At 45.6% G+C, this 27,512-nt stretch overlaps 1 protein-coding gene across 5 annotated transcripts in view; it reads left to right on the forward strand.

Moving 5' to 3' along the window:
• The window catches only part of znf516 (zinc finger protein 516), a 150,951-nt gene that overhangs the window by 75,861 nt on the left and 47,578 nt on the right, over positions 1-27,512 (forward strand). For all 5 annotated transcript variants that reach the window (XM_080193913.1, XM_080193909.1, XM_080193912.1 and 2 more), the window contains one exon: positions 19,502-21,055. In XM_080193913.1, the coding sequence (XP_080050039.1) occupies positions 19,502-21,055 (1,554 nt within the window). The remainder of the gene's footprint in view (positions 1-19,501; positions 21,056-27,512) is intronic.

Genomic DNA, 27,512 nt, shown 5'->3' on the forward strand with positions numbered 1-27,512 from the left:
CCTCTGGAACTGTGCTTAACAATGAGTATCCTTCAGGCTACATCTTGACAGATAATCTGATCTTTAATACCAATCAAGGAGATAACATTTGACTAAGCAAATTATCTGGGATAACTGTCGGTTAAGGCAACTTTTTTGATATGTAACACCATAACTGTGATGCTTTAGGCTATTCTGATAACTTAATCAGAAGATCTTCAATGCATAGTATTCTACACAACTGTTATGCATGTAGAATGCTTCTAATATTTCCTTATCTACTATAGTATATTCAGTGTAGATTACTATCATATCCATTGGGCCTATCACTCTATTTCCCTTTGTTCTCCAAGAGGATGTCTTTTTATTTAGCAATACTCAAACATGCATTGCATTAAACATAGCACTAAATATTTTTAGTTAGAAATAGAACAATTGATGATTTGATTATTTAAACTTGAAGTGCATTTGTTAGATTTTCCTGTGCTCCTTGTACAATGTGTATGTATTTTTTCTGTCTCAATTATGTACAAAAGCAGTTTACTATCCTGCTTTATTCACCAACTTTTTGTCTGAAGTAATTGGGTCCAGGGTCTTTTTGCACTGTACTCGATTTTAACATTCTCATCCATATTTTCCAAATCCTCCACAGTCCTCACCCTCCCATATCTGTCATCTCCTCCAGCCCCACAACCCTGTCTGCGCTACCAATTCCAACATGTTAAGCATAGGGCAGCACAGTGGTTAGCATTGCTGCCTCACAGCACCAGGGACCGGGGTTCGATTCCAGGCTTGGGTCACTGTGCAGAGTCTTCGCATTCTCTCCATGTCTATGTGGGTTTCCTCCAGGTGCTCTGGTTTCCTCCCACAGTCCGAAGATGTGCTGGTTAGGTGCATTGGCTATGCTAAATTCTCCCTCAGTGTACCCGAACAGGTGCCAGAATGTGGCAACTCGTGGATTTTCATGGTAACTTCATTGCAGTGTTAATGTAAGTCTGCTTTTGACGCTAACTTTAAACTTTATAGAAAGAAACCATAGAATCCTACAGTGCAGAAGGAGGCCATTCAGCCCATCGAGTCTGCAGCAACAACAAACCAACAAGGCCCTATCCCCGTAACCCCACATATTTGCCCCGCTAATCCCTCTAACCTGCGCATCCTGGGATGCTAAGGCAAAATTTAGCATGGCCAATCAACCTAACCAGCACATTTTTGGACTGTGGGAGGAAACCAGAGCATTGGGAGGAAACCCACACCGACACGGGGAGAACGTGCAAACTCCACACAGACAGTGACTGAAGCTGAGAATCGAACCCGGGTACTTGGCACTGTGAGGCAGCAGTGCTAACCACTGTGCCAGCTGCCATCCTTTTAACAATAATCCCACCCAGTCCCTTTCCCCATAACCCTATTAATCCTCTGAACACTAAATGGCAATTTAGTATGGCCAGTGCACCTAACCTGCACACCTTTGGACTGTGGGAGGAAACCAGAGCACCTGGAGGAAACCCTCACAGACATGAGAAGAATGTGCAAACTCCAGACAGACAGTGGCCCAAGGCTGGAATTGAACCTGGGTCACTATCCGGGGCACTTGATTGGGTTCTACTGGGCATTCGGGTGACTGCTAAGGCTGATATGTTCTGCTACGATTTGGCGGGATATCACAGAGGATTGAGTTTTGGATAACAATGATAGGCCAACTATAGTCCTGGCAACTACAATTAGCCTACCATTTGGGGTGCACGGTGGCACAGTGGTTAGCACTGCTACCTCACTTCACCAGGGATCTGGGTTTGATTCCCGGCTTGGGCCACTGTCTGTGTAGTGTTTGCATGTTCTCCCTGTGTCTGCGTGGGTTTCCTCCGGGTACTCCAGTTTCCTCCACAATCTGAAAGACTTGTGGGTTACGTTGATTGGCCATGCTAAATTGCCCCTTAGTGCCAGAGCGACTAGCGAGGGTAAATGCATGCGGTTATGGGAATAGGGCCTGGGTGGGATTGCGGATGGTGCAAACTCATTGAATCTTAGAATTCCTACAATCCCACCCAGGCCCTATCCCCATAACACCATGCATTTACCCTAGCTAGCTCCCCTGGCACTAAGGAACAATTTAGCATGGCTAATGCACCTAACCCATACATCTTTGGGAAGAAACCGGAGCATCTGGAGGAAATGCAGACACCAGGGAGAACGTGCAAACTCAGCACAGACAGTGAGCTGAAGCCGGAATCAAACTCAGGTCCCTAGTGCTGTGAGACAGCAGTGCTAACCAGTGTGCCATCGTGCTGCCCTCAAAGGGCTGAATGACCTCTCTGCATTGTAGGATTCTGTAAATCTGTGATTTGGAAACCATGCCATTATCCTGGACCCTAGACACTGGAATTGTCTCTAACTCTCTCAATTCTTTAAGAAGCTCCTTGAAACATAACTGTCGAATTACACATCTCCTGATGTGGCTTGGTGTCAGTTTTTGTGGGATAATACTCCTGTGAAGTGCCTTGGAACATATTGGAGCAGAATGCTGTTTAAAAATGTTAGTTGTTCTGTTCTTGGAAACGGATTAATGATTTCTTCATGTCACTTACTGCAGCAATGTCTGCTGCTTCGAGGATGCAAATCAAGTCCAGCAGGAAACAATACTCAAATCTTTCTGTTCACAACCGCAGCTTTGTGTCCGGTTAAGACGCTGATAGGCCCCCAGAATAATATGTGACTAAAGAGAAAATGAGGCATCATACTGATCCTTACTGTCAGTGATGGCCATATTGAAGGAGGTTTAAGGGGAGGATGTGAGGGATATATTTTTACCCAGAGGTTGGCGAAATGTGGGGGGGTGCAGGATGGGGGAGCTCATCCCCACCATCCGCTGGGGACACATCACCCGCATCAACATCAGCAGGCCTGATGCCATTCACACTCAGATGAATGTCCATTGGCAGACAGTGGGACTTAAGGCCTGTCACAGTTTGATCGGTGGGCAGCTTACCAGTGCTTCTGTTTGCCTCCCATTCATGTGTCTACCAAGATGCACCTTGAACATTGCTAACGTGCCTGTTTCCACCAACTCCACTGGCAGTGTGTTCCAGGCGTCCACCACCCTCCATATTATATAACACCCAACTTGAGGGTATCCTAAAGTGCTTCACAGTCAATGAAGTACTTCTGATTTGATGTTCACGATACTCTAAACCACACACCAGCCATCTTGTCAACTGAGCTAACCAACTCCCCATTACAACTGTATCTGCACTTCAAACATCTTCATTGGCTCTAAAGCACTTTGGGGCGTGAAAGGACTTGTTCAGTTGGAAGATGATCCCACTTGGAGTCGAGTTCAGAATTTGAGGGGAAGCTGGATAAAAGGAATAGAAGATTATTCTGACAAAGAGTTAGATGTTGAAATTGGAAAGATTCTTCCACAATTGCCTGGTGGTAGCTGTGCTGGAGTTGAACCTGACTAGTAGGGAATGTAACTGCGGTCCCTGTGCTTCCCGATGTCCAGAGCTCAATTGGAGAAAGTGAAGGAGGAAGGAGAAACAGATAGCCCCATAGAACATAGAACATTACAGCGCAGAACAGGCCCTTTGGCCCACGATGTTGCGCCGACCAGTTAAAAAGCAATGACCCTCTAACCTAAACCAATCCCTTTCCATCCATAAACCTATCCACGGATCTCTTAAACGCCCCCAAACTAGGCGCATTTACAACTGCAGCAGGCAGGGCATTCCAATCCCTCACCACCCTCTGGGTAAAGAACCTACCCCTGACATCCGTCCTATAACTACCACCCCTTAGTTTAAAGCTATGCCCCCTTGTGCTAGCTTTCTCCATCCGAGGAAAAAGGCTATCACTGTCCACCCTATCTAAACCTCTAATCATCTTATATGTTTCAATAAGGTCCCCTCTTAGCCGCCTTCTTTCTAACGAAAACAACCTCAAATCCCTCAGTCTCTCCTCATAGGACCTCCCCTCCATACCAGGCAACATCCTGGTAAACCTCCTCTGCACCCTCTCCAAAGCCTCCACATCCTTCCTATAATGTGGGGACCAGAACTGCACACAATACTCCAAGTGCAGCCGCACCAGAGTTTTGTACAGTTGCAACATGACGCTGCGGCTCCTAAATTCAATCCCCCTACCAATAAACGCCAAGACACCGTATGCCTTCCTCACAACCCTATCTACTTGATTCCCAACTTTCAGGGATCTATGTACACATACACCCAGATCCCTCTGTTCGTCCACACTATTCAGAGTCCTACCGTTAGCCCTATACTCTACACATCTGTTATTCCTGCCAAAGTGAATTACCTCTCACTTTTCCGCATTAAACTCCATCCTCCACCTCTCGGCCCAGCTCTGCAACTTGTCCAAGTCTCCCTGTAAACTATGACACCCTTCCTCACAACCTACCACACCTCCGACTTTGGTGTCATATCCTCTGATTCCCCTCACATCCAGTTTGTGACATTTGTGGGGATCTAGGGATTGTCCATTGGCTAAACATGGTGACATCTATGAAGGAGGAATGGATAAAGACAGGAAATTCATTGGTCTAGAATCTGTCAAGAAATGTCTTGCTCTTAATTCTATTGCTATGAGAAGAGATAACACTTTTTTACTCATGTTACCCAAGGTGACATGTGCGTAATAAGCAACACTTTGCATCAGTTGCTCTTCCATTCCATATTTATGTCTATAAGTGTTACAGATGGAAATTTACACATTTTCTAATAATAGTCCGTCATACTTTATGTGTTAGTGTCTGATAATCTGACTACAGTTTTTTCACATGAAATTCCAAATTTACAAAGAATCACAGAGAAGCTTCAGCAAGGAAACAGGCCAGTTGGCCCAATTGGTCTAGGCTGGTGTTTGTGTTCAGCACGGACCTCTTCCTCCCCAACTCCATCACATAACCTTCACTTCCTCATGTGTTCATCCAGCTCCCGTGTAAATGCATCATGAACACTGCCCTATTCAACTTTTTCAGAATCTTAAAGACCTCTGTCAGATCCCTTTCCACTTTCCCCTAAAGAAAAGAGCCCACCCCCAGGATTTTCCAATCATTCCTCAGCTGGTCTGTGCAATTCCCCCTCCCCTTCCCGCCCCTCCCTGTGATGATTCTGGCAGTGGGCAAGGCCAAGAAAATCCCACCCATGATGGTGGCACAGTGGCTTCCCAGCATCAGAGACCCGGGTTCAATTCCCAGCCTTGGGTCACTGTCTGTGTGGAGTTGGCACATTCTCCCCATGTCTGTGTGGGGTTTCCTCCAGGTGCTCCAGTTTCCTCCCACGATTCAAAGATGTGCAGGTTAGTTGGATTGGCCATGCTAAATTGCCCCTTAGTGTCCAAGAATGTGTGGGTTAGATGGATTGGCCATGGGGAATGTTTGGGATTACAGGCTTAGGGCAGAGAGGGGGCCTGAGTAAAATATTCTGTTAGAGATTCGGTGCAGATTCAGTGGACCGAGTGGCCTCGTTCTGCACTGTAGGGATTCTATGGTTCTATTATTCCACGATAATCTCTCACTTTCTCCAGCGCTTGTATAAACCTGCTAAAAATTTTGCTTGGGCATCATTAAGGAATTTAACAACAAGCATTTATGTAGCGTCTTTAATAGAGTTGGAAGCTTTGCAGGAGCATGACCAGACAAATTGTGACGTCACGTCCCAGAAGACAATCTTAGGGCAGGTGACCAAAATCTGCAGCAAAAATGAAGATTTTTAAGGAGAAGCGGAAAGGAGGAAAGAGACAGGGAGACAGACAGAGAGAGAGTGGGAGAGAGAGAGTGAGACAGAGAAAGTGAGAGAAAGAGAGAGAGAGTGGCGGAGAGAGAGAAACAGACAAAGAGAGAAAGACAGAGAGAGACACACACAGAGTCAAAGAGAGAGAAACAGACAGAGACAGAGAGAGAGAGAGAGACAAAGAGACAGACAGAGAAACAGAGACAGAGAGAGACAGAGACAGAGAGAAAGAAAAAGAGAGACAGAGACTTAGGGAGAGAGAGAGGTGGAGAGTTTTAGAGAGGAAGTATCTGAGTTTGGAGCTAACTGAAGGAACGGCCGCCAACAATGGAGCCAGTCAAATTGGAGATACTCAGGAGAACAGAACCGGAGGAATTAAAGGAATGAAGTGTGCAGTGAAAGTGAAGGAGCAAGTATTGGATCTCCACTTCATTGTAATTGGTCAGGATAATACATTTGTATAAAATTACTTGCATGGTATGGGTGGCACGGTGGCACAGTGGTTAGCACTGCTGCTTCACAGCGCCAGGGACCTGGATTCGATCCCGGCTTCGGGTCACTGTCTGTGTGGAGTTTGCTCGTTCTCCCAGTGTCTGTGTAGGTTTCCTCCGGCTGCTCCGGTTTCCTCCTACCATCCAAAGATGTGCTTGTTAAGTTGATTGGCCATGCTAACTAAATTGCCCTTTAGTGTCAGGGGTTAGTAGGGTGAATAAATAGGGTCATGGGAATAGGGCCTGGGAGGGATTGTGGTCAGTACAGACTCAATGGGCCAAATGGCCTCCTTCTGTACTGTTAGGATTCTATATCATGATGAACAGGAAAGCTGAGCTCATGGCTTTGTACACATCGAGGGATTTGAAGCAGTGTACAATTGGCGCTGTACTTGTTTTGCCTGCATGTATTTTTAATGGCACTTTAAAATCATCTCCTGCGGTTGTGGTGAGCGTCGATTCTCTGTCGAAGGTTGGTGCAGTCTCTGCTGCACTCTAGTGAAGAAAGAGCTCAAAGGGATGATTTAAATCAAGGGGAACCGCAGTTGAGATCTCCATGCGATTGCAGCTTGGAAATGGAACCACCTAGTGGCAATGCCTCCAACATGCAGCCAGAGTCAGTATAGCTCCTCAAATTTGACCTGGGAAATGTAAGGAAATATATAACCAGCTGTAGTGCATGTGATCGAATGTCAGAAAGTGTAGATTGTCAATACATCATTTAGTTATCAAGAGTGGGAGTGCCCACTCTCATCCGTGGCCACCCCACCACCAGAGAGAACAGAGAATTTGGCCAAAATTCCATTCACTTCCAGCAGAGAATCCCAGCTGCAGACCAGGACAGAGATTTCCAACGCAATTCTTATTTGTGATAATCCTGATGTTATGAGGGTTGTTGCATCAACATTTTGGGAAATGATTGATTCAGAGGTGTTTTAATTTCTAGTTAAAAAGAGGGCATGGGGAACGGGTGAGATGAATTTGAGACCAGGGAGAGATCAGCCATGATCTTGATTTGATTGGATTTATTATTGTCACATGTATTGGTATACAGTGAAAAGTATTGTTCTTTGCGCACTATAGTGACAAAGCATACTGTTCATAGAGAAGGAAAGGAGACAGTGCAGACTATAGTGTTACAGCCATAGCTACGGTGTAGAGAAAGATCAACTTAATGCAAGGTAAGCCCATTCAAAAATCTGATGGCAGCAGGGAAGAAGCTGTACTTGAGTCAGTTGGTACATGACCTCAGACTTTTGTATCTTTTTTCCCAAAGGAAGAAGGTGGAAGACAGAACAGGGGTGCATGGGGTCCTTAATTATGCTGGCACTTTAATGAGGTAGTGGGAAGTGTAGACAGAATCAATGGATGGGAGGCTAGTTTGAGTAGTGGACTGGGCTTCGTTCATGACCCTTTGTAGTTTCTTGCGGTCTTGGGCAGAACAGGAGCCAAAACAAGCAGTGATACAACCAGAAAGAATGCTTTTTATGGTGCTTCTATAAAAGTTGGTGAGAACTGGTGAGACCAAATTTCCTTAGTCTTCTGGGAAAGTAAAGGTGATTGAGTGGCAGACCAGGCTCGAAGGGCTGAATTTGCTTACTTCTGCTCCGAAACCCTATGTTTCTATGTCCAGCTTCAGGAGCCAAACTCCCATACTCGAATAGCTTCAGAAAAAGAAGCCCGCGCCATGTTGGTGTAGGTGTTGCCTTGTAGACGTCTCTGGCATGAGACTCCCCGTATATTTTGCTTTGGTGGAGTCACAACTGGAGTATTGTGTCCAGTTCTGGCCAACGCACTTTAGGAAGGATATGACAGTGCAGAGGAAGACTTACCAGAATGGTTCCAGAATGAGAGATTTTAGCTGCAAGGTAGAACAAGAGATCATAGTCTTGGGATAGGGGATGGCAGATTTAAAACAGAGATGAGGAGAAATTGATTCCGTCAATGAGTCGTGAGTCTGTGGAATTCACTGCCCCACAGTGCGGTGGATACTGGGACACTGAGCACATTTGAGGAGACAGACACATTTTTAATGAATAACGGGTTGAAGGGTTCTGGAGGATGGACAGGAAAGTCAAGCAGAGGCTGAGGCAAGATCAGCCATGATTATATTGAATGGTAGAGCAGACTCAAGGGGCTAAATGACCTACGCCTGCTCCTAGTTCTTATGTTAAGTTGGAGAAGCTGGGGTTCTTCTCCTCGAAGGAGGTTGAGAAAAGATTTGATAGAGGTATATAAGATAATGATAGCTTTGTGGGCCGCACGGTGGCACAGTGATTAGCATTGCTGCCTCTCAGTGCCAGGGACCTGGGTTCAATTCTGGCCTTGGATGGAGTTTGAGTTTGTGTGGAGTTTGCACATTCTCTCCGTGTCTGCGTGGGTTTCCTCCAGGTGCTCCAATTTCCTCCCACACTCCAAAGATGTGCGGCTTAGGTTGATTAGCCATGATAAATTGCCCCATTAGCATCAGGGGGATTAGTAGGTTTAATACCTGGGGTTCCGGGATAGGGACTGGCTGGGATTGTTGTTGGTGCAGGTGCGATGGACTGAATGGCCTCCTTCTGCACTGTAGGGATTCTATGATCTTTGGATAAGATTGGAAAAGAAGAGCTTTTCCCATTTGCTGATAGTATAAAGAAGCGGCGACACAGATTTGGGGTCAAGAGATAGAGTGGGGATACAGAAAAAAACTTTTTAACGCATCAATTGGCAATGGTCTTGAACACTATGTCTTCAAGGCTGTTAAGAGTGGAGATGACCAATGATTTCAAAGGAAAATTAAATGGGCATTTAGGGAAACAAGTTTCTGTGGGGTTTGAGTCGTGGAACTCCCATTCACTTCGCCCTGGCACTAGGTGTGTCCTTTGCCTGTAGATGGTGCTTCCACCCGCTTCTGTGCTGTGTTGACTGTATTAATAAGTAGCCTAATATCCATTTCAGGACTCAGACAAGGTATTGGGGGTGTGCAGACTGTTGCTGTAATTTGTTTTCGATCTCCCAATAAAGTGGACATTCTACATAAGAACATAAGAAATAGGAGCAGGAGTAGGCCATCTAGCCCTTCGAGCCTGCCCCGCCATTCAATAAGATCATGGCTGATCTGTTGTGGCTCAGTTCCACTTTCCCGCCCTCTCCCCATAACCCTTAATCCCCTCTCTTATCAAGAACCCATCAACCCGCTTCTTAAAAATATTTAGCGAGGCAGCCTCCACCACTTCAACGGGCAGAGAATTCCAGAGATTCACCACCCTTTGAGTGAAGAAGTTCCTCCTCAACTCCGTTCTAAACCGCCTCCCCTTTATCTTGAGGCTGTGCCCCCTAGTCCTACTGTCTTTTTTGAGCGGGAAGAGTCTCTCCACCTCTATCCTATCCATCCCATTCATCATCTTATACGTCTCAATGAGATCTCCCCTCATTCTTCTAAACTCTAACGAGTACAAGCCTAGTTTATTCAGCCTCTCCTCATAGCTCAATCCCCTCAACTCCGGTATCAGCCTAGTAAACCTCCTCTGCACTCCCTCCAGGGCCAAAATATCCTTGCGCAGGTGCGGCGCCCAAAACTGCACACAGTACTCCAGCTGCGGCCTCACCAATGCCCTATACAGCTGCAGCAAGACCTCCCTACTTTTATATTCAATCCCCCTCGCTATGAAGGCCAGCATCCCATTTGCCTTCCTGACCACCTGCTGCACCTGCAAGCTGGGTTTTTGCGACTCATGCACAAGGACCCCGAGGTCCCTCTGCACCGTCGCCTGCTGCAGTTTTTCGCCACGTAAGTAATAGTCCTTCCTACCATTCTTCCTACCAAAGTGGACCACCTCACACTTGCCAACATTAAATTCCATTTGCCATTTCCTGGCCCATTCGCCCAGCCTATCTAGATCCTTCTGCAGACTCTCCACACCCTCCGCACAATTTGCCTTTCCCCCAATCTTGGTGTCATCAGCAAATTTCGACACCCTGCACTCGGTTCCCTCCTCCAGATCATCTATATAAATGGTAAATAGCTGAGGCCCCAGCACCGACCCCTGGGGCACCCCACTAGTCACCAACCGCCAATCCGAATAGCACCCATTGACCTCCACTCTCTGCCTCCTATTTGACAACCAATCCTCTATCCACGCTAACACCCTACCCCCAACTCCATGTCCCCTGACCTTCTGCAATAACCTCTTGTGAGGTACCTTGTCAAACGCCTTCTGATAACTCATACTGTAAACCAACACCACAATAATTCAAAATTTTATTGAATCCTTATGGTACAGAAGGAGGCCATTTGGCCCATCGAGTCTGCACTGATTCTCTGATAGAGTACCTTACCCAGGCCCTCTCTCCCGCCCTATACCTGTAAGCCCACACATTTCCCATGGCCAATCCACCTGACCTTCATATCTTTGGACACTAAGGGGCAATTTAGCATGGTCAATCCATCTAACCTACAAATCTTTGGACAGTAAAGGGCAATTCAGCATGGCCATTCCACCTATCCTGCACACCTTTAGACTGTGGGAGGAAACCAGAGCACCCGGAGGAAACCCATGCAGACATGCAAACTCCACATAGACAATCACCCGAGGCTGAAATTGAACCCGGGTCCCTGGCACTGTGAGGCAGCAGGGCTAACCTCTGTGCCAACATGCCATCCATGGCAAGTTCCGACAGGTGGTTCCGGGTGATGAGCTGCCATCCCTTGCCCCACGGGTTATTGGAGAGGTCGCTTGGAGATGACTAAATAGCCATCCTAGCAAAGTCAGAATTTGGAGAAGGGATAGGTTTGTGACAGAGGCGGCAACTATAGGTGGGGGAAGAGCTGTGATAACTCGTCCAGTTAACTACTAATATCCCTGTCCCCAACCTGCCCCTCAACTCACTACACCCAGAGATAATCTGGGCCCTAAGCATGAGTATTCCAACACACTTCTATCTGTCAGCAGCTGTGTCCTTTACCTTTGTGATGATGCTGCAAGCGTTCTAAAAATTGCACGGATGTTGATAGCTTCCAGTCACTCTCCACTTTCCAGCGACCTCACTATACTGAGCTGTGATCTGTGAGGCTGTGCTAATTTGAGAATATGTACTCCCAAGCCTCAAAGAAAAATACCCTGTCATTTTTTTTGCCTGCACATATGCAGGACCTCTTGAAGCTTTGTGAGTGAGAAGCCCTGGTGTACGGTGACCTTATCAGTGAAGGAGGACACTGAGGCAAAACAAGACTCCAGTCAAAGTTAGTATAGAGGTCATCATGTACCAGAGTAATTTTCTGATGGCCACGATTTATAACCCTGAATTAACGATGTCATGAACTGTGTGAATTTTCCTTCTATTTTGGTGAATGACTTGCGTGCAAAATGAAGATCTGGTTGACACTTTTTTGGAGATGATTAGCCATAATTCAATGACATCAGGATCCCAAGGTGATGAGGTCAGAGTTGGAGCTGTGGATAAAATGAAGGATATGGAGTTTAGTGGAGGCTTGATTTGTGTGGCTGACTATAGCCCCTGGACTCAGACTTTCTTCCGGGGTTTTGTGAGTCCGCGCGCTGTAGTTAGGTTGTCACATGCACATAAACAACACTGGGTTCGACTTGTAAAATGGACAGAGTATGAATTATGTGAACTTGTGACATGCATCAGGCTCAAAGTTAGCACAAACCCAAGACACCAGCGTCAATGAGTATAGCAACATAGCAGTGTACAGAGTCCCAGTCACCAAGGCAGATCTTTTCTGCTTCCTTTCCCTGCTCCCTGTTGAGTGGGACTGCTCCTGACTGCTGAAGTGACAGCCTTTTCACAGGCCAATGCCCATTTCAGTGCAGTTCAAAGACAGCCTTGTGTGGTCGTCCTGACATCCAGCCTCTTCACAGGGCCTTCCTGCATCAGCAACAACTTGCATTGGTATAGCACCTTTAGCAACCATGGGAGAGCATCCCAAATTGCTTCGTAGGAGTGACTAGGAAAGAACATTTGACAGGAAGAGAGAGAGTTGACTGAAGACTTGGTCAAAGGTGATCATAAGGAGTGCAGAAGGAGGCCATTTGGCTGGTTGAGCCTGCACTGACTCTCCAACAGAGCATCTTTACCCAGGTCCTATAACTGTAATCCGACACATTTATCCCGCTAACCCATACATCTTTGTACACTAAGGGGTAATTTAGCATGGCCAATCCACCTAATCTACACATCTTTGGATTGTGGGAGGAAACCGGAGTACCTGGAGGAAACCCACACAGACACAGGGAGAACGTGCAGACTCTGCACAGTCACCTGAGGCTGGAATTGAACTCAGGTCCCTGGCGCTGTGAGACAGCAGTGCTAACCGCTGTCCCACCGTGCCGCTGTGATGGTTTAATGTTGAGTCTTAAAGGAGAAAAGAGAAGTGGAGAGGCGATGAGGTTAAGGAGGGAATCCCAGAGCTTAGGGCCCAGGTAACTAAAGGAATGAAGGATTTGAGTTACATAGAGTTATGCAGAGAGGGATTCCACCCACCCTTCCCCCGCTCCTGTCCTGTGACGTGTTTTCTGACAATCCTTATCATTGGCCGCCAGATGGATCTCCCAGTCCTGTTGATGTCTACGGTGTCTTGCGTGGTTTGCCTGTGTTGCTAGGGAACCTGCCATGGTGGGTCAGTTTCGCTGGGACAGGAAGATTCTGGTGGCAGGAAGGACTGGATATACCCCTGTAGAATACACAGCACTGAAATACACCCTTCGACCCAACTAGTCTGATCTCCTCCATACATCACCCTGTTCCATCCATCTGACCATCGCCTTTCAGCAGTGCTTTTTATCCCCTTTCCTCCTACGTCTTTGCCTAATTTCCTTCCAAAAGCAGATAAAGAATTTGACATAAACGCTTTCTGTGGTATATTCCGATAAGGGTTTCGCATTCTATCTGATCTCTGAAGCAAGAGATTTCTCCTTATTCCTCCATTGGTTTTATGATTCGTTATCCTGTATTTACTAAGTTTGGATTCTCACACAAATGGAATCAGTCTCTCCACATCATTGTGGAGGAGTGCTGGCGCAGTGGTTAGCACTGCTGCCTCACAGCGTTAGGACCTGGGTTCCATTCTGGCCTCAGATCACTATCTGTGCGGAGTCTGCACGTGTTTGCAGTGGTTTCCTCCAGGTGCTCCAGTTTCCTCCCACAAATCAAAGATGTGTGGGTTAAGTGGATTGGCCATGGTAAATTGACCCTAGTGTCAGTGGGATTAGTAGGGCAAGTGTGTGGGGTTACAGGAGTGGGGCATGGGTAGGATTGTGGTCGGTGCAGGCTCAATGGGCCAAATGGCTTCCTTCTGCACTGTAGGGATTCTGTAATCTCACAATCTTTCCATTTATATCCCATGCAACCCAGTCATCATTTTAAATACCTTGATCAGATCACCTCCAAGTCTTTTCTAAAGGAAACATCCCAGCCTAGTCAACCTTCCCCAATAATTGTAATTTCTCAGTGCTTTAGTTCAAAGGACAAACTTAAATTATTAATTGAATCTCACCCTGCACGCAATTTACTGATGTTAATTTAAGAAGCTATCCATTGGAATATGTAAACCAGTTGTGAAATTTTAACAAAATGATTACAGGGTAACATGTTTTTAACAGTTCATGACAATTATTATCTGAATCTTTCTTGTTCTCGTACTTGACACCCTTGAAATGTAAAACACGCATTTACTTTGGCTGCAGTCACCTTTGTCACGCTGTAATTAGAGCTACCACTCAACATTCAAGTTGATTTCTGATGCTGTTTGATTTAATTAGCCCTCTTACGAAAAGATTGAGCAGAATAAAAATTGTAAGGGTGTTTGGTAGGTTAGATATCGAGGAGGATGTTTCCACTTGTGGGGGGGTCACCCAGACTAAGGGCCATAACTCACTTTTCAAAGGTTAGGAGAGTCTAAAACTAGAGGGCATAATTTAAGCTGAGAGGGGAGAGATACAGAAGGGTCCAGAGGGACAGTTGTTTCACACAGAGGGTGGTGAGTGTCTGGAACAAGGTAGTAGTAGAATTGGGTAGAATCTTGTCTTTTGAAAAGCATTTAGATAGTTCCAAGGGTAAAATTGGTATAGAGGAATATGGGCCAAATGCGAGCAATTGGGACTAGCTTAGTGGTTTCAAAAAAAGGCGGCATGGACAAGTTGGGTCAAAGGGCATGTTTCCATGCTATAAACAGCTATGACTCTTTGACTTTAAACCTCATGAGGAACTCAGGAGGAAGTCCTGTTCTCAGAGAGCAGTGAGAATGTGGATCTCACTGTTATATGGAGTGACTGAGGTCAGTAAGCATTGAGACATTGAAGGGGAAACTACATAGGTACATGAGGGAGAAAGAAAGAGGATATGCTAATCGGGCAGAATAAAGTAGGGGGTGACAAGAGGCTTGTGTTGGATGTTGAGAGGACAAGAGATTTCTTGCTGAAATTATGCAGGGCCTTGGTGAAGCCACACCTGGAATATTGTATGTAGTTTTGCTCTTCTTGTCTGAGGAAGGATGTCCTTGCTCTCGAGGATGTGCAGAGAAGGCTGATTCCTGGGTTGGCAGGACTAACGTCTGAGTTAGTTAGTTAGAATATTTGCTGGAGTTCTGAAGAATGAGGGGGAATCCCTAGAATCCTGTAAAATTCCAACAAAACTAGACAGGGTAGACACAGGAAAGATGTCCCCAATAGTGAGGGAGTCTAGAACTAGGGGTCATAGTTTGAGAATAGCCTGGGGTGGCACAGTGGTATATTGCTGCCTCACTGAACCAGGGACCCGGGTTCAATTCTGGCTTTGGGTCACTGTCTGTGTGGAGTCTGCACTTCTCCTTGTGTCTACATGGGTTTCCCCAGGTGCTCCCATTTCCTCCCACAGTCCAAAGATGTGCGGTTAGGTTGATTTACCATGCTAAATTAACCCTAATGTTGGGGATTAGCAGGGTAAATATGAGGGGTTATGTGAATACGGCTTGGGTGAGATTGTGTTCAGTGCAGACTCGATAGGCTGAATGGCCTCCTTTTCAACAGTAGGGAGTCTATGATTCTGTGATGTTCCCAATGTTGGGGGAATCCAGAACTAGGGATCATAGTTTGCGGATAAGAGATAAACCTTTCAGGATTGAGAAGAGAAGAGATTTCTTCACCCAGAGTGTGGTGAATCTGAGGAATTCACTATCACAGGAAGTGATTGAGGCCAAAATATTGAATGTTTTCAAGAAGGGGTTAGATGTAGCACTTGGGATGAAGGGATTTAACGAATATGGGGAGAAGGTGGGATTAGGCCATCAAGTTGGATGATCAGCCATGATTATAATGAATGGCACAGCAGGCTTGAAGGGCTGAATGGCCACCTCCTGCTCTTATTTCTTATGTTTCTATGTTTCCCCTTGTGGGACAAACTAGAACCAGGGGGTACATAATAAGAATAAGGTGTCTCTCATTTAAGTCAGAGATGAGAAGAAATCTTTTCTCTTGGAGTGTTGTGAATCCTGTAAGCAGCATCAATGAGTATTTTTAAGATAGTGATTGATAGATTCTTGACTAACAAGGGAGTCAAAGGTTATCAGGGGCTAGGCAGAATGTGGAGATGAGGACACAATCAGATCTTATTGAATGACAAAGCAGACTGGAGGGGCTGAATGGCCTACACCTGTTATTAATTTATATATCTGTATGTAATATAAACTGCAGCATAGAGCAGTTAGATTGATAGGGTTTACAGCATAATAAATGGCAAACGCAAAATGCAAGCATTTAGAAAAAATTGCTACTAAAAAGTTTTGGCACAGAAATTATACTTAATAATGAATAACATCTGAACTTGCTGAGGATTTATAAGTAAATAATTGGCAGAAATGCAGAACTGGACTGGGACTTGGAGCAAGATTTCCAGTGTTCCATTTGGAACTCACAAGAACATGTGGAATGGGAGCTGAAATGCTGATTTTCTCACAATGGGTTGCAATTCGGTGATAAAATCAGCAGCATTAGATTTGAATTGATTTACTATTGTCACATGTATTGAGATACAGTGAAAAGTATTCTATCTTGTGTGCTGTACAGGCAAAATATACCATTTATAGAGTACACAGAAGGGAAAGAAAGGAGAGGGTACAGAATAGAGGCCAGAGTTTTATTACCCAGCCTGCCAGGAGAATTGGAGTGGGTGAGGGACAGACAGTGGGAAGGTCTGTTGACCTCGGGTGGGATTTTACAGTTTTGGGATGTAATAAGTCCTCGGAGGCAGAAGTCCCTTCACCAAAATCCCTTTATTTACAAGTCTGACACCAGCATACAGAGTGCTTTCAGTGAGCACTAGTCTACACCAGGAGTCCCAGAGGAACTGACATGCCTGGCTAAGTACAAAGGAAGAGGCTCCCTGATGGGCCCATCAATTTGGCCCCTCACCAAGGAGTTCATATTCGAACAGAATCACCTCAATTGCCTGATTAATGTCGTTACACAGGACAAATGTAAAATCCAGCCCACAGTCTTACAGTCATAGCTAAGATGTAGAGAAAGATTAACTTAATATAAAATAAGTCCATTCAAGTTTGACAGCAGCAGGGAACAAACTGTTCTTGAATCGGTTGGTATGTGATCTCAGAGTTTTGTATCTTCTCCCAATGGAAGAAGGTGGAAGAGAGTGGCCAGAATTTTACTGCCCTGCTTGCCATGGGAATCAGAGTGGGCAAGGGGCGGGCCACAGAAATGTCTGTTGACCTCAGGTGGGGATTTTACGGATTTGGGTCAAGTGAGGCTGTAAAATCCCACCAAATGTGCCTGGGGTGTGTGGGGTCCTTGATTATGCTGGTTGCTTTCCCGAGGCAGTAGGAAGTGTAAATGGATGGAAGGTTGGTTTGCACGATGGAACTGGGCTACGTTCACAACCCTTTGTAGTTTCTTGCGGCACGATTGCAGTTTCAAGCTGGCCTGTGGCGGGTTCCAATGTGTAACATGTTTCTATGCCACGAATATTCATCGGTGCAAACCTTTTTAAAATTTTGCCCTACCTTCAAGATAAAGTCGGCAGCACAGGCACCTGGTTGATATTTGTTGAAAGGTGGTGTGTGCCGGTCGGTTTTGTGCAGTTGTGTGAAAGGTTTGGGGTGTTTCTGGTTTAACCCTAACGCATGAAAGAGGGGAGCGGGAGAAAGACAGATTGCATTGAGACCCTGGAATGGCCAGGGTGAGTCATTGGTGGAGGGGGGGAGTGAAGGCTGTGGAGTGGCATGGAGGAATGAAGTAAGCAGCAGCCTCAGTAAGGTGAGAGGAGGAGTTGGTAATGGGAAACCTCAGTGATGCTCAGAAAACACAGGACAGTGTCAGTACTATCCAAGTGTGTGTTAGCTGGCAGTCTTTACAAGGCTTCGAGTTCAACAATTCAGTCACCCTTGTTGAGTGATCTGGGAGAACATCCATGCAGACGAGGTGGAGGCAGTTGAACCTACAAATTCAGCCACACTCGACAAAGTGATGTCAACACAGAACACGAAACTGAACATTCATAGAAGAAGCTAGGAGCAAGAGGAGGCCATTTGACCCTTCAAGCCTGCTTCTGCTCAGTAAAGAGTGAAAAAAACACAACATTGTTTCTTCCACAATGAAGGAAGTGTCCCTAGCTCCCCTGTAACCATCACTGCATGAGGTGTGCCAGTACATTTAGCTCTCTGCCAAAGCTAGTCTCAATCAGAATGATGCAAAAAGGTCAAACCAATCTGATGTGAAATATTTATAGATGACATTTAGTTTTGGAAAACACCCATGGCAGTTTTGTGTTCCGATGTCTGTGCAGTTGTGTTGGGCAGAAAGGTTATTGCCATGAGGCGGAACCTCGGTATCTATCCAGCAGGTTCTGATATAATCCGCCCATAGCTGCTCCATCGCTAGGGGTTTCCACTGAAAAGTATCTCCCATCACTGAATCACATGCGTCTCCCGTTCATGTCGACAGTACTTTCAATTTAAATTGCAATCCCACGGAAAGCAGGAGAAAGCTGGAACACGGAGGTGGCACACATTTCCAGTTCCGCAAACGGGAATGGTGCGGCATTGACCAAATTCCAGCCCCTTGTTTTCACGCACTACCATGGCACCCTATAGGTGGCACAGTGGTTATCACTGCTGCCTTACAGCGCCAGGGACCCGGGTTCAATTCCTGGCTTGGGTCATTGTCTGTGTGGAGTCTGCAAATTCTCCCCACGTCTGTGTGGGTTTCCTCCGGGTGCTCTGGTTTCCTCCCACAGTCTGAAAGATGTGTGGATTAGGTGGATTGGCCATACTAAATTGCTTCTTAGTGACAGGGGAACTAGCTAGAGTAAATATATGGGGTTATGGGGTAGGACCTGGGTGGGATTATGGTCGATGCAGACTTGATGGGTCAAATGGCCTCCTTCTACACTGTAGATTCTATGATTCTATGAACTCATCTTTCTTAATCTCCGGACCTTCTCCAGTCTCACAACACTCTGAGATAACTGCACTCCTCTAATTCCTTTTGCGTCCCCCCCCAGTGTTATTTACTCCATCTTTGATGACTGCGCCTTCAGTTGCTCAGGCTGTGAGTGTTGCAATATGCCCTCTCCACCTCGCCACCTCACTTGAATCCTTTAAAATGCTCCTTGAAATCTGCCTATTTGACCATCTATCTGGACCAGACTCGAAAGGTTGGCTCTATTCTGTCTCCACAGATGCTGTCAGATCTGCTGAGATTTTCCAGCATTTTCTGTTTTTGTTTGAAACGACTATCGATTATTGTAAAGACCCATCTGTTTCACTGATGTCCTTTAGGGAAGGAAATCTGCCACCCTGATCCGGTCTGGCCTACATGTGACTCCAGAGCCACGGCAATGTGGTTGTCTCTTAACTCCCCGCTGAAATGGCGAGCCAGACCCTCGGTTCAAGGGCCGTTTGGGGATGGGCAACAAATGCCAGCCTAGCCACTGTGCCCACATCCCAGGAATAAACTTTAAAAAAGATTCCAGAGTTATTATTGGAAGTGGAGCAGGGGGGAATCCCCGGGAAATGCTTATCCTGCAATCGATATCATTTATCTCATTGTTGTTTATGGCAGCTTACTGCACGCTGATTGGGGATTGCATGTGCCACATTACAAGAAGAACACTATTGGCTGTAGAGTGCTTTTGGGATGTCCTCAGGTCATGAAAAGTGCAGTCAAAATGCAACCCTTTTCCATCATAAGATGGGTGCCACCAAGTTCTTGGTGTGTGGGCAGCAGGTGTATTTTGCGTTGAGAATGTAGCTGTTTTGAAAACCTGTTGCGTTTTGTTTTATCTCTGTAGGAGAAAAGCCATACAACCATGTTCCAGGCGTCTCCGCTGCAACTGAGTCACCGCCACTAAAGTGCCACTCACCCTCCCATCTCAGAGATCCTCAGGATGAATCTCAGGAAGACACTCCAGATCCCATCGACAGGACTCATGATCATTTGCCTGAAATGAGTCATTCTCCTGGGGATGAGAGTCACTGTTTGGACGTTGAAGGAGCGGCCACGGTCTCTGGGGAAGACGATGCTGTTTCTGAAACACAAACGCCAAGTGGACAACAGAAAGAGGAGCCTTCTGGATCTTACAGAGTCACAGAGAATATCCTCCCGCCCAGTTCACCGCCTGGCTGTCAGAATGCATCAAACGGTGGAAGGAATTTAGAATCACCGCTGGGGGAGGAGCCAACTCGCAATGTTCTAAGTGTGGAAGGAGCATCGGTTAGTGCGGATAAAGCGCACACCATCAATCCCACCACAAGTACAGCACAGGACGAGTTTCCTTTGGATTTGACCTTAGCGTTTTTCAAAGAGGTCACCTGCAAGGATAATTTCTTCTTGAAGGCTTCGCCTACCTCACCGCCGCAGGATGCCATGGTCACGCACTTTTGTCAGTTTTGTAATCATGCGACACTCTACCCAGAGGTGCTCCTGATGCATCAGCGTGTGCAGCACAAGCTAAACCTCAGCAGGCCCACTCCAAAATGGCTCACCAGGAACGGGTGGAAAGCCACGAATCGCAACTCGGTCGGCGTTCTGAGGAGTCGGCGCACAGGCCCTCCTCCTGTAATGAATGGTAAAGAGAGCTCCCCCATGCTCACCCCTACACATGTACGTGCCCACCCCCAGTGCCAGAGGCAATCACCAACACCTGAAGCGGCTCCCACGTTGTCAGGGATTAATAGCCAATTACTTTACCCATCACAGCCCAGAGATTCCCTCCCTCCGATAGGTACTGGGTTTGGAGGCCCAGATAATTACAGGTACCAGCAACCAACTAGCCATAAGCAGCATGGTTTTATTTCAGAACAAAAAGTGCGGCCAAGTTTAGAGCACAAAACTCTACACGCTGGTAATTTTGAGAACAAGTTGTCTGACAGACAATCTGCGGCTCTGAGATTCAGAATACTAACCGAAAGTATGGTGAAAGATCAATTTTTTCCAGAGGGCAATGTCGGTGGTGCAGTTTCTGGTAATCACTGCCAAGTGTACCCAACAAATATCCAAGCTGATCAAAAGCCAGAATGCCAGAGCTTGCTCAGAGCTGGCCAGCAGACTAAGCCTAAAGCCAATGCCCTGTTTCAAGTGGAGCGGGGGTCAGTAGGTGCAACCAAGCTGGCGTCATCAGGGCATTGTGTACGAGATGGGCAGACCAATCTGTTGATGTCACGTCACTCCAGTCCAGCGGGACTTTCTACATTGCTACGCACTGTCGAGACGGAGTCACCACCAGCACCAGGACATAGGGGAAAGCACGGGGATGCTTTTAACATGCTGACGAGCCACAGTCCACACGATCTGTCTGCCCTGTATCAAAGCTGGGGAGCGAACAGTCCCTTTGTGGATCCAACAGGTGAAAGAAGTTAATGTTTCAGTCACGTTTGAAATTCTGCAATAAGATGATGTGCTTTTTCTGGGTTTTTTTGATGCAGATGGCTCGCACAAACTGATTTCGTCATGAATGTGTAGATTAGTAACCAATACACAATAAAGTTAAGCCTCAATAATGGTATATGTTGCAAAGTTGAGTTTGTAAAGATGTAAAGAGAGTGAAAATGCTAGCGGGAAAAAAATCATGTGGTCCCTTTAAAAGCTGGTGATTTCATTCAGTAATTGGAGGTTTAAAATGCAAAGTACATACTGAATCCAAGCCGAAACATTTGTATCAAAGGCCAAGCAACAGGGATGCCTTGGTCACTGGCTTCAGGCATTTGAATGTTTTTGAATTTTGACCACTTAATTTAAAGCAGACTCTCAGCTACCAAGAACCTATAAGATTTGAATTTGATGCTGTTGACAACAGCAGACCAATCCTATTGTAGGAAAAATGATAGGTCACCAAGGTATAAAAGAGAGTGCAAAGGGAAAAAACAAGAGAAAGCAACTGCCACCTCTCAAGTTTCAAGAGGGAGGGAGCAGCTCTCTATACCCTGCCAGCTTTATATAGCTCTTAAGAGAATACGCCATCTAACCAGCGAAAAGTACAAATCAGAAAAGAACTTACAGACAGAGAGATCAATTAAGAAACTCCAGGAAGCTCCAAAAGACACAGAACCTGGTTGTATATCTTTTTGAGAGTTACTTTTTTTTGGTTAATGAATGGTTATTGTACTTATTTGAACAGCATTCCAGTTGAAACTTCCTCTTTTCAGTATGTTACTTGTTTAGTTAAAGTTAGGTTAGTTAAATAAATAAATGAATTGTTATGTGTTCATCTTAAAGTGAGTGTCAGGTATTTCTGTGAGTTACCCACTAAATATTACTGAAGGACAGTTCACACCTTCCCACATACTTTTAACAGATTATGAGGTGAGGTGTTTGTCTTTGGGGGACCAACCTCTGTGTCATAACATGTACCAGTGATCGTATGGCCACACATAGTGTAAGAGGAATTTTCGGAGGTGTCCCTCTGGGGGGTCTTGTACTCATCTGAACTCAACTAGTACAGAGACCATGAAAGGCAGCATGTAATTAAAGAGTGAAAAGAAGTTTATTGCTAATGCATGCATCAGGAGAAAAGATAGTCAGCAAGCACTGACTACCACTTCTACTGGAATGGTACAAGTGTGAGGTTGATATACTCTTCTGAACACTTTGATCTCCCACCCAGCTTGCCACCCAAACTGGAGGGCCCAATTACAATATTACACATTATTACCTTGGCCAAAACTGCTCTACCTATCAGCAGGATTAGGACCTCATTAGTCCATTGCACTGGAAAGTTCTTCCCTCATTACTAAGAAAGCCAACTATGTAAATCTAGTAGATTCAAGGATGTTGCTAACAACTGCAAATTAAATTGGTCAGGGGAGTCAACTTCATTACTGATGTCCAGTCCCATTATCAGCATGAGAGGCCATCCCAACCTTGTTAACCATGAGCTAATACACTCCTGTACATTCCAAAGCCTGAATTAACTCGCAGCTGCCTGACTCAAGCTGAGAAGGAGAACTGCTCCCTCTATACTCCATTGTCTCAAAAGAATTTGGTTTGTCTACTGCAGTCTATTTCCCATCATGCTGAGCAGTTACATTGGTCAAGGCTCCCAAAATACATTAATAATATGGTTTTACTTCATAATGCTTGGTTAAATTGTGGTTCTACAGATAATACTTTTGTATATTGTGTTAGGCACATGGTAAATCTTTATTCAATATATAAGACACCTTGTAATCTTTACCTTAATCTAGTATATCTATTATAACAAATTTAAAATGAGGGGCTTTTATACTGTAAATTTTATATTAGCCTCCTTCACATAGGTAACAGAAATTTATCTGAAATCAGAGCAGGAAAAGTTGGAAATCCTCAGAAGGGTCTGGCAACATCTGTGAGAAAGGAAGCAGATTTAAAGGCTGAATTTGACAAACAGAAATGCAGAGTTTTTCTTAATTAGTGAGAGATTGAGGAGTGTTGCTGTCCAGAAGGACCTATACACCCTTGGTCACAAGTTGCTGAAAGTTAACATGCACAATTAGCAGTTCAGAAAGCAAGTATTATGTTGGCCTTTATTGCAAGTGGATTTGAGTGCAGGAGTAAGGAGGTCACAGTTGTGTAGAGCCTTGGTGAGACCACACCTGGAGCACTGTGTGCAGTTCTGGTCTCCTTACCAAAAGGATATGTTGGCCATAGAAAGAGTGCAACAAAGGTTCATCAGAGTAATCCCTGGGGTGACAGGATTTTCCTGTGAGGAGATCGGGCCTATATTGTCTGGAGTTGAGAAGAATGAGAGGTAATCTCATTGAAGCGTGCAAAGTTCTTACAGGTCATGAGAGAGGTGGGGGCACAGGGCCAGAATTCTCCGGCCTCACCCGCAGCTGGGATTCTCCAGTCCCGCTGCAGTGAATGGAGATTTCCCCTCCATTCTCCTTGGCAGCAGTGGCATAGCATGAGAATTCCGGCCACACTCTCAAAATAAAAGATAGGTCAGTTAGAACTGAAATGAGGAGGAATCTCTTCACTCAGAGCTTGGTGAATCATTGAAATTCAGAGGGTTGTGGAGGTCTTGTCATTAAGCATTTTCAGGACAGAGTTTAATAGGTTTCTAGATATTTAAGATACCGAGGGATACAGGGACAATGGAGGAAATTTACATTGAGGTAGAAGGTCAGCCATGATCTAGCTGAGTGATGGAGCAGCTGGATGGGCTGAATGGTCTACTCCTGCTCCTATTTCTTATTGTTGTAGCTAATGCTGAAGTCCCACTCCCAGGATGGAAATCTGGAGAATGCTCCACTTCCTTTGGCAGCAGGGTGGCATAATGCCACCACCAGAGGAGGTTAATTGGATAGCTCTTTTAAACAGCTGGCACATGTATGACAGGCTTCCTTCTGTGGTATGTGATTCTGTCATTCTATCTGGGGAAAAAAGAAACTGGAAAATGGGCTGAAACACAACAAAATCCTTTCCTCATCTTCCTGCTCACTGCTAGACCGATGAAAGATCAGTGAAAATATCCTGTCAATTGTTAAATTTGATTTGATTTGGTTTGATTTATTATTGTAACATACAATGAAAAGTATGTTTCATGCACGCTATACAGACAAGACATACCGTTAATAGAGAAGGAAAGGAGAGAGTGCAGAATGTAGTGTTACAGTCAAAGCTAGGGTGTAGACAAAGATCAACTTAAGGCGAGGTAGGTCCATTCAAAAGTCTGACAACAGCAGGGAAGAAGCTGTTCTTGAGTTGATTGGTATGTGACCTCAGACTTTTGTATTTTTTCCTGACAGAAGAAGGTGAAAGAGAGAATGTCTGGGGTGCGTGAAGTCCTTAATTATGCTGGCTGCTTTACCGAGGCACCAGGAAGTGTAGACAGAGTCAGTGGATGGGAGGCTGGTTTGCGCGATGGACTGGGCTTCCATTCATGACCTTTGTAGTTCCTTGTGGTCTTGGGCAGAGCAGGAGCCATACCAAGCTGTGATACAAGTAGGATGCTTTCTATGGTGCTTTCTACAGGAAATCCAATGCACATTTTGCTACTGTGAGATGTAGCATTTGCCTTCTCGACGTATGTTTATATGGGATGGGAAGTAGGAGTGTGACCAAGAGAGCATTGAAATAGTGAAGCCCAGCGTTAACAAAGGCATTGATGATTCCCCAGCAACAGATGAGCTAAGGCAGGGTGGGATTTTGGCTATATTATACTGATAGAAGGAGACAGTCTTAATAATTGTGTGGACAAGTGACAAGAAATCTTGGGTCAATCACAACACAAAGATTTTGTTTTATTTATTCATGAGTTGTAAGAGTCATCGATAAGGCCAACATTTATTCACCATCACTGACTGCCCTTGAGAGGTGGTGGTGAGTTGCCTTCATGAACTGTTGCAGCGCAAGTCATGTTGGTACACGCGCAGTGCTGCTATGAGGGGAGTTCCAGAATTTTAGCCCTGTGGCAGTGAAGGAACAGCAATATAGTTCCAAGTCAGGGTGGTGTATAACTTGGAGGGGGTTTTGAAGATGGTGGTGCCCCCATGTGGATCTTGTTGTCTAGGTGGTGGTGCTTGTGGGTTTGGAAGTTGCTGCCAAAGGGGGTTTGGAGTTGTCACTGTGCCATTTTGTAGATGATATACACTGCTGTTATCGTCACTCAAAGAGGGAGTAGTGGATGTTTAAGATGGCGGATGAGACACCAATCAAGGGTGGTGCTCTGTCCTGATTGGTGTCGAGCTTTTTAAGTGTTGTTGGAGCCACCCCACCCAGGCAATTGGAGAGAATTCCATCACACTCCAAATAAGACAACGGATAGACATAGGGGAGTCAGGAAGTGTGCGACTCACCAAGCCTTTAGCCGACTCTTGTAACTAGATCTCTAAAGGAGTTTGCTCAGTAAATTACTTCTTTTCTTTTGAAATGGAAATGACCAGCCAGGCTGCAGACAGCTGGAGGAGGGTAAAATCTTCCAGCAAGTTCAAACTTCCTCCAATAATATGTGTGACATAAGAGGATCGCCAAGAATCCAGCGCATTGCATTACTTTCTAAGCCCATTATAACACCTGCTGCAGCCATTTAATGTTTCATAAAATCAAAGAATCATACAGTACAGAGCAAGGCCATTCAGCCCATCGAGACTGCACTGAGCATAATCCCACCCTGACCCTAACCCCATAACCCTCTGACACTGGGCAATTTACCATGGCCCATCCATCATATACATCTTTGGGCTGTGGGAAGAAACTGGAAGATAATCAGGACAGACATGGGGAGATCATGCAAACTCCACACAAACAGTGACCCGAGCTAGGAATTGAACCCGGATCCCTGGCGCAGCGAGGCAGCAGTGAGAAGATTGAGATTGAGATTATTTGAAATCAAAATATGCTGCATTGAATGGATGTAGAACACTTTTGCAATTCCATAATTCCGAATGATTCATTTCAGATGAGTAAATTAGATATGTTCTACAACGAGATTTTATCCTTGCTTTAATCGTTTCATCTTTGACGGCAGTGATTCAACTCTAAAATTCTCCCTCTAAACCTCTGCCTATCTCTCTCCTTTTTAATACTGTCCATTCAGCCAACCTCTTAGACCAAACTTTTGGTCACCCCTCCAAATGTCTCCTGATTGAGCTCGGATCAGATTTTGCCCTTGTGGGTACTACCCACCCTCCCACCACCCCCAGATTTTGCCCAGTAATTTCAGTCACCGGACGGAAAATGCCCTCAAGGATCCTGAATTCACATAGAAACACATACACGGAGGAAAAAGTGATCCTCTCCAGTAACTCTTCCACTGTATTGTTGTTTAATTGGCATGTGGAAAGATTGGGAAAATACATATCGCAAGATGTAAACCTTCCCATCAGCATCTGTAGGCAAAGAACAAAAGCAGCAATTTTCTTTCCTCTTGTGTTGCCTTGGTCATTCGTGGATGTCGTCTTAATATCGCTCACTCCTCTGTGACTGTCCAAGCTCGGATAGACAGGTGGGGAGGTTGCAGAGGATAATTTGAGAAGCCTCTGATGTTTCCGCCCTTTCTTGCTTCGCCTCTGAGATACCTGCAGGGGAGAGGGATGGAAGAACGCTGGATGCTGCTCCTGTCCCATCACTCATAGAGTCATAGAATCCCTACAATGCAGAAAGAGGCCATTCAGCCCATCAAGTCTGCACTGTCCACAATCCCTCCCAGCCATTATCCCTGTAATCCCACATATTTACTCTGCTAGTCCCCCTGATACTAAGTGACAATTTAGCATGGCCAATCAACCTAACCAGCACATCTTTCAGAATGTGGGAAGAAATTGGAACACCCAGAGGAAACCCGTGCAGACATGGGGAGAACATGCAGACTCCACACAAACAGTGATCCGAGACCAGAATCAAACTCGGTTCCCTGGCGCTGTGAGGTAGCGGTGCTAACTACTGTGTCACTGTGCCATCTTTGTGCAGCTTCTCTCTCCCGTTTTGACGTGCCCCCTGCACAAGGTTGGCTGTGTGGGCTGAAGCGCAGAGCCATCTACTCCGAAAATGCACACACCTGACATGCCGAGAGTGGGCACCTCACAGGGCTCGATCATTTAATTTGGCGTAATTCATGCAGCCTCTCCGTCCTGTGCGCCTGCCCTGGCAGAGGTTACAGTGATGTAGCCTGACAGTTGTCATATACGGGGCCTGAAGGGTAGCCTCGCATAATGACACATTAGACATACTAATGATGTCTCATCCTGGAATGATGGGTTTTTTTCTCAACTTTCCCTCGATGTCCACAGGGATGCTTGCAACTCGCGCACAGCACTGCGAGTTTAGCTGTGGAGAGTGCGGGAACCAACCCAGGACACGCATGAAGTCCCACACAGGTCGGGGCC

This window comes from Carcharhinus amblyrhynchos, chromosome 8 (genome assembly GCF_965287045.1).
Source record: "Carcharhinus amblyrhynchos chromosome 8, sCarAmb.v2.hapA, whole genome shotgun sequence".
Classification (NCBI taxonomy): Eukaryota; Metazoa; Chordata; class Chondrichthyes; order Carcharhiniformes; family Carcharhinidae; genus Carcharhinus; species Carcharhinus amblyrhynchos.